The sequence below is a fragment of the Sinocyclocheilus anshuiensis genome, unplaced genomic scaffold, assembly GCF_001515605.1.
Source record: "Sinocyclocheilus anshuiensis isolate Anshui unplaced genomic scaffold, SAMN03320099.WGS_v1.1 scaffold938, whole genome shotgun sequence".
NCBI classification, from domain to species: domain Eukaryota; kingdom Metazoa; phylum Chordata; class Actinopteri; order Cypriniformes; family Cyprinidae; genus Sinocyclocheilus; species Sinocyclocheilus anshuiensis.
The window spans coordinates 80,127-87,626 of record NW_015536508.1 but is presented as its reverse complement, the minus strand read 5'-3'; the positions used below and the strand labels follow the sequence as shown (position 1 = coordinate 87,626).

The 7,500-nt window shown below is 38.4% G+C and overlaps 2 protein-coding genes across 3 annotated transcripts in view; both read right to left on the bottom strand.

The window, feature by feature from the left end:
- LOC107691317 (induced myeloid leukemia cell differentiation protein Mcl-1 homolog) overlaps positions 1 to 1,323 on the bottom strand; it is a 4,264-nt gene extending 2,941 nt beyond the window's left edge. The window contains exon 1 of one of the 2 annotated variants that reach the window (XM_016489866.1): positions 784 to 1,323. In XM_016489866.1, the coding sequence (XP_016345352.1) occupies positions 784 to 1,189 (406 nt within the window). In that variant the 5' untranslated portion in view covers positions 1,190 to 1,323. The remainder of the gene's footprint in view (positions 1 to 783) is intronic. The other variant, XM_016489874.1, reaches the window with a different exon arrangement.
- A 4,311-nt stretch (positions 1,324 to 5,634) lies between these two features.
- On the bottom strand, positions 5,635 to 6,553 carry ensaa (endosulfine alpha a). The gene is made up of 2 exons (XM_016489909.1): positions 6,407 to 6,553; positions 5,635 to 6,306 (listed from the first exon to the last, which is right to left on the bottom strand). The coding sequence occupies exons 1-2, from the start codon at positions 6,551 to 6,553 to the stop codon at positions 6,136 to 6,138; spliced, it is 318 nt and encodes a 105-aa protein (XP_016345395.1). The 3' UTR covers positions 5,635 to 6,135.
- Between the last annotated feature and the right edge of the window lie 947 nt (positions 6,554 to 7,500).

Sequence of the window (7,500 nt, the reverse complement as noted above, 5' to 3'; positions counted from 1 at the left end):
AATCGTGTGAAAAATAACTCTTATGAAAACTCTAAAATTTGAACCTGTGACTAGAATTTCGCAATCGAGTGTACCAAAACAATCCGATTTTACATTAGACCGCATTCACGTCTTGCGCATTTCTATATTTGCGTCTTAAACCTGTTGGATTTAGTTCCACCCACAGCTTTCGAAACCGCTTCTCTATTCCAAGCGTCTGTTTCCGTGAAGCGCTGACAAACTTCCGAGAACCGCGATGACGAACTTGCGGTTTGACTCGATGATTAAAATTTTTTTTTTTAAATTACCCTCTACCGAAAACCAGATTATTTATGTTCAAATTACTGCAGAAAAACAATATAAATATAATTAAAACTATAAAGTCAACAAAAAAAAAAAGAACACTGATGCATTCCAGAAAAACGTGTAATATTAACGTTACAAACAAATACATAAAAAACAATAAGTACCGGATAGTTTGAATATAATTGTGGACTATTACTACAATTCGACGATTAACTGGCATCACGTGTCCCACCTGAGTTAAGTCAAACAGACGCTACATTGCTGCCGATTTCTGGGGGTTTTCCCGCGGACTTCCGCTACTGTAACACTGTTGCCGCTGGTCGAAGCGACCCGAATAACGTGATATTTAGCCCCTGGAATGCGAATTGTACCAAGGGAACCCCGCCAATTTACCGAGGGATAGTTTTGAGTGCAATTGGGCGGGTTTTGTTGCAAACACCTGGCAACCCTGCGCAGCTTTGTTTGGGGGGATAGCGAGTGCGCATGCGCTCGTCTTACCTTTGTATGCGATCTCGTGCTTTAGGAGAATGTCCGCGACAACTTGAGTCATTGTCGGTAACGCGTGGTGCTGCTTCCGGTCCTGTGGACACATTCCGGTGTGCGTGCGGTAGAAATCCAACAAAAGCTGTCTCGTGTCGCGGTCCAGTTCGGCGGAACCGAGCTCCTGCGGGTCCGGTGTGCTCGGTAGAGATCCGTCCGCCGCGGAAACGAAGCGTCCGTCCAGCTGTAGTCCTCTCAGGCCGTTCGCTCCCGGTCTTACCGGCTTCCCCGCGGCGTCCGGTTCATCCGCGCACCCGTCGAGCTCGTCCTCGCTCCGCGCTTTGAGTGCGGCCGCGGGCACGAGCGCCGTGTGCGCGCCGAGCAGACTCACCGCAGCCGTTCTTCTGACTAAACTCAGAGTCATATCTAGATACCGAAACACGACCTAGACGACTAGATTAAAGCTTCGAGTCGGTCTGACCGCTGAAGGTTAACGCTTAGTCTGTGACGGTTATAGCGCAGGTCGACACTCCTGCTCGCAGAGTGAAGCGGAAGTAGCTGCGAAGCGGAGCGCTTTTATACTCCGTGCTGCGTGCTGCGTGCAGCGTCACGGATTTTCCCCGAAACTCCTCCCCCTACACGGGCCAGCTTCTGGACTTCCCCGGAATGCTCTTTTTGTGGGCTCCGAGTTATTTCGAACGGGCCGTGGGTGAAATTATTGGTAATTTTCGCCACCGCACACAAAGAAACCGTCGAGATATACAGTCTATGCTATAAATAACGCGTTATATACGTTCAACTGGAAGCCAAGCTGTGAGAGAGAGGCGGCGAGCTCAGATTAGTCGGTATGTAAAAACACACACCCTCTGAACCTTTACCCTCTGACTCACGGGCAAATCTGCGTTAATGCGGGTCAGAATGACATTTATGGAAACAAGATAGACTGTGCTTTAAGACATCTCAATGATGTATATATATTAGTGCTGTCGAACGATTAATCGCGATTAATCGCATCCAAAATAAGTTGTTGTTTACATAATATATGTATGTGTACTGTGTATATTTATTATGTATATATAAATAAAAACACATGCATATAAGAATATAAATGTATATACATGTAAATATTTTCAATATATAGTATATTGTATGTGTATATGAACAGTATGATTTTTAATGTTTTTTTTAACGAAGTCTCTTCTGCTCACCGAGCCTGCATTTATTTGATCCAAAGTGCAGCAAAAACAGTAAAATTTTGAAATAATTTTACTATTTAAAATAAGTGTTTTCTGTGTGAATATGTGTTAAACTGTAATTTATATCTGTGATGCGCAGCGTAAATATTTGCTTCACGTACACACCTGATGACCACTATATGAAGTTCCAAACGTAGGTTTGGGAGGAGCCTAAACATTCAGTTCTGTCAATCATCACTACGAGTGTGTATAAGTAGCAGTCATTGTGCCGTCCCAGCGACAATTCTTCCGGCATCCCTCTGCCTCCCATTCTCCTCCTCTATTTCATTCAGTTCTCCTTCAAACCATACAATCATAGGGGGGATTCTAACTCGAAACTCAAGCCGTGCCTCGGGTTTGAGCCTCCTTTGAGGACAGCAAGCCAAGTTCGTTTACCATTATCTAGCAGGTCTGAATAGGCAGACGAACTCGTGAATACTAAAATATAGATATCCTACCTACATCAAATGCCTACATAAGCTGTACAAATCACAGGAAGTTTAGAAATAAGTGACTAGATATAAGGCACATACAATGATGTGAAAAAGTTTTTGCCCCCTTCCTGTTTTTTTTTTTACTTTTTTGCATATTTGTCACATTTGAATGATTCAGATCATCAAACAAGTTTTAATATTACACAAAGATAACCCGAGTAACTACAAAATGCAGTTTTGAAATCATGATTTATTTTTTGAGCAGCAAATCAGCATATTATACTGATTTCTGAAGATCACGTGACACTGAAGACTGCAGTAATGATGCTGAAAATACAGCTGCGCATCACAGAAATAAATTACAGTTTAATAGATATTCACATAGAAAACACTTATTTTAAATAGTAAAAATATTTCAAAATATTACTGTTTTTGCTGTACTTCGGATCAAATAAATGCAGGCTTGGTGAACAGAAGAGCCTTCTTTAAAAAACATTAAAAATCTTACTGTTTTTGTAACTGGTAATACACACACACATTTTTATGTTTCGTTTATGTAGTTAAAATGGTGTGTGTGTGTGTCTTTCCGTATATAATTTCACTTATTTAAATGTAAAATTGTACACACACACACATTTTATTTTTGAACATTTTAAATATTTATACTTTTTTTTTTAATTATTATTCATGACTTCCTGTCACTAGTGACCTCTGCTGGACATAATAACAATAACAGATCAGATTACTGGATATCTACAGAATTCACAATTCTTTACATAAAGTCAAAGGAGATCCCAGAGCAAAGCTTAACTTAATGTTAAGTTTTATTTCAAATACTAACTTACACACACACACACACACTGTACATTTGATAACATCAGGACATTATCATCACCATAAATGTGTCCTCATACGTCACTATTCACTGTACAGTAACATACATTAATACATGTACATTATTACAGTCAGACACACTGAACGACCTCCTGCAGACTAAACTTCACATCACCTCAAAATCAAATGTTTGCGATAACTGGCAATGAGTCTTTCACATCGCTGTGGAGGAACTCTGGCCCACTCTTCTTTGCAGAATTGTTTTCATTCAGCCACATTGGAGGGTTTGCGAGTATGAATGGACTGTTTAAGGTCATGCCGCAGCATCTCAATCAGATTTAAGTCTGGACTTTGACTTGGCCACTTCAATACCTTCATTTAGTTTATCTTGAGGCATTCAGAGGTGGACTTGCTGGTGTGTTTGGGATCATTGTCCTGCTGCAGAACCCAAGCGTGCTTGAGCTTGAGGTCACAAACTGAAATGCTGCGTTAGTTTTACGCCAGATGTTACGGTACCACCACCATGTTTGACTGTTGGTATGATGTTCTTTTTATGAAATGCTGTGTTGGTTTTACGCCAGATGTAACGGGACACACACCTTCCAAAACGTTCAACTTTTGTCTCATCAGTCCACAGAATATTTGCACAAAAGTCTTGGGCATATTTTTTGGCAAATGTGAGACGAGGCTTTGTGTTCTTTTCGGTCAGCAGTGGCTTTTGCCATGGATGCCATTTTTGCCCAGTCTCTTTCTTGTCATTGAATCATGAACACTGAGCTTAATTGAGGCGAGTGAGGCCTGCAGTTCTTTAGATGTTGTTCTGGGTTCTTCTATGACCTCCTGGATGAGTCGTCGTTGTGCTCTTGGGAGTAATTTTGGACGTAGAAATGGCTTCATAACCCTTTCCAGACTGATACGTCAACTATTCTGTTTCTGATCTGTTCTTGAATCTCTTTAGATCGCGGCGTGATGTGTTGCTCTTTAAGCTTGCTTCACTTCGTCAGACAGGTTCTATTGCAGGGATTTCTTCATTCAGCAGTAATCAGGTCTGAGTGTGGCTAGTGAGATTTAACTCAGCTTTCTAAAATAATGTGCTTAATCACTCTTTCATGATTTAACAGGATGGGGCCAGGTAGGTTTGGACAGCTGTTTTCCCTTAATACATGCAATCATCATTTAAAAACTGTATTTTGTATTTACTTGCATTATCTTTGTGTAATATTAAAATTGGTTTGATGATCTGAATCTTTTAAGTGTGACAAATATGCAAAAAATGTAAAAAACAGGAAGGGGGCATATTTTCTTTATGCAATATATATATATTGCATAAAATTTTTTTACTCAATTTAGCACCATTAAGATTCTGATATTTGTCATTTAATGTCATTCTATGTCCTCTTACTTTATTTATTTGTTTTGTTAAATCTATTTTTGAAAAATATATTACAATATAATTTCTTTGTAAAATAATAAGCAATTATATGAAATAATTATATAATTTATTATATTTATTTCTTATTATTTGACCCAGGAAATATTTTTGTGTTATTCATTCTTTAAGAGAAATAAAGGTGAAATACACATAAAAGATGCATGAAGCATATAATGCTGGAGAGGACGGTACTGTAATGAAGAAATGATGAAGATGAAGAAAGTGACATTTTTAACATTACATGCAGTTCAGTGTGTGTGTGTGTGTGTGAGAGACACATCGCTTCGTTCATTCAGTCGTGTGTTTAGCAGCTATAAAGCTATATAGACCAACAACCGCTGGTGTGTATTAGTGTGTGGTTTTCTCACTCCTTCAGCTCTGAAATCTGACTTTCAGCTCACAAAACACGTGTGTGTGTGTGTGAGAGAGTGTCTGTGTGTGTGAGAGAGTGTCTGTGTGTGTGAGTGAGTGAGTGAGTGAGTGTGTGTGTGTGTGTGTGAGTGTCTCTGTGTGTGTGTGTCTGTGTGTGTGTGTCTGTGTGTGAGATCCAGGAGTCCAGTAGGGATGGGCGATATGACCAAAATCTGACATAACAGTATGAGTAACTACAGTAACATCATGCAGAGAATAAATACTTAAAGACAAATGCTTGAAAATATTTGCAATATAACAAAGAGTGAAAAATTTAAGGGGGTCTGAATACTTTCCGTACCCACTGTGTATATATATATATATATATATATATATAAAAGCTGTAATTTGTAAACTGAAAACTGTTTTTTTTTTTCCTCAGTAAAATATAATATTTTATTCAAATGCATGAGAAGTCCGATATTTATTGTTAGGTCTGAGCTCAAAACAGTAAAACATATTATGATCATTTATTATTATTATTGTAATTATTATTAATATAAAACAAAACAAAAAGCAATACACTGTTAAAAAAAAAAAAAAAAAAGTTTTGAAGTTGCAAATAAAGATTACCGGAATAAATGTTACAAGAAAATACAATTTCAGTCTGTTTTAACACTGACAAAAATTCTAACATGTTTCATTAAACACCAACGTTTGAAGTAGAAAGACTGAAATATAGTATTTTCCGTGTACTTCAAACGTTCGTGTTTAATTCAGTGTGTTACTGGTCCTTTTTTAGCATTTTTTAAAAATTCGCACTAAATTCTGATTGCACTGTTGAATTCTACATGAATTCCGATGTTGCCTAGCAACAGCTCCGCTTCGTGTGGAGCAGCAAACACAAGCTCTGGTTTGGGACGCAGCCGCTCTGTATTTTCACATTACTCCGTCATGTCTCATCATTCCTGGCGTCATACCACCCAACCCTAGTGAGCGGATCGGATCTGCTCTGCTCTAGAGGTTCAGCTGTGCAGAAGAGCAACACTAGCACTCGTCTCTGCAGCTGCTTCTGTGTGTGTGTTTATCCGGCCAGTTTGCTGGCGAGTGGCGTGGCTTTCCTCTGAGGAAGGTCCTGCGGTGTGGGAATATGGTCTCCTGTCACCAGGTTCTTATCCGCTCCGGCCGTCACCACATGCTTGCTCTTCATCTTGGCCTTTGCCATGTTATAATCACCAGAGTCAAAGTATTTTTGCTGGAAAGCAAGAGAAGTTTGACATTGATTTGTTGTCAGTAAGTGATGTTAACAGCCTGGAAATCAAACCTAATGATGAACAGAGAGACGCTCAACTCACTCCTTTCTGGAGTCTCTTCATCAGAAAGTCCGAGCCGCCGGGTTTTTGGCCCAGGTTCGGATATCTCTCCTTCAGTTTGGCCTCTTCAGACAGTACTGGGTTACAGGGCTTTTCTGGAGAATCCTGCAAACACACATATTTAATCATCAGTTCATATCGTTTGTACTAACAGTGATATAATCTAAACGTTTTTTTTATTTTATTGTATATATTAGATATTGTTTATATCATTTATTTAAATGAATATATTCGTCTGGTAAGACTGGTCAGGTAGTCTTTCAGTCCTGGAGCTCATGCAGTGTCGTGTAATGGTTGAAAAATGCTACTCGTGTTATTCTGCAGAAATCAGGTTCGACCGGTTATGAGCGTCTCAAATCTCTTTTTCAGCCGAAGTGAGTGAAGTCGAGCTGCTCTGTTTGACTAGAGATCACAATAAAACCACACAGGAAGAGAGAATGGAGATTTACACACGACGAAAGACACTGCAGAAAATGAGCTTTGCATTTTAAAACTATTCAGATGTCAGAAAGAGCTTTATTACTAAGTATGTTTACAAACACAAAGAATTTGACTTAAGCTTCCAGTGCAGAAGAAAATATAGACATACTAGTTCAATTCAATTCAAGTTTATTTGTATAGCGCTTTTTACGATACAAATCGTTGCAAAGCAACTTTACAGAAAATTACGTTTCTACAATATATTTAGTGGTAGCTTATCAGTGGTGAATGTACATATGGCAGAAATGTACGGAAAAATCTATTAAAGACGTAATCAAACAGACGATGAACACTATTAACAGCAATTATTATATGATGCAATCAAACTTCTAGCAAAATGTGGTAGTTCTGCTAAATGTGGTTATTGTGGTTAGTGCTGTCAAACGATTAATCTATTCATTTGTTTGCATAATATATGTGTGTTCTGTGTATATTTGTTATGTATATATAAATACACACACATACAGTATATATTTTGAAAATATATATATTTATATTATAAATAAATATATTTAATATATAAACATAGAATAGAATTAGAATAGAGAGTGCTAGAGTTAGAGGGTCAAATAAAGGTGGAACAGATGTGTTTTTAG

Excerpts from the sequence above, each read along its gene's own strand:
- ensaa (XM_016489909.1), bottom strand. The coding sequence starts at position 6,553 with ATGATTAAATATGTGTGTTTGCAGGATTCTCCAGAAAAGCCCTGTAAC. Across the intron at positions 6,307-6,406 it reads TGAAGAGACTCCAGAAAGGA|CAAAAATACTTTGACTCTGG; the intron begins GTGAGTTGAGCG and ends CTTGCTTTCCAG.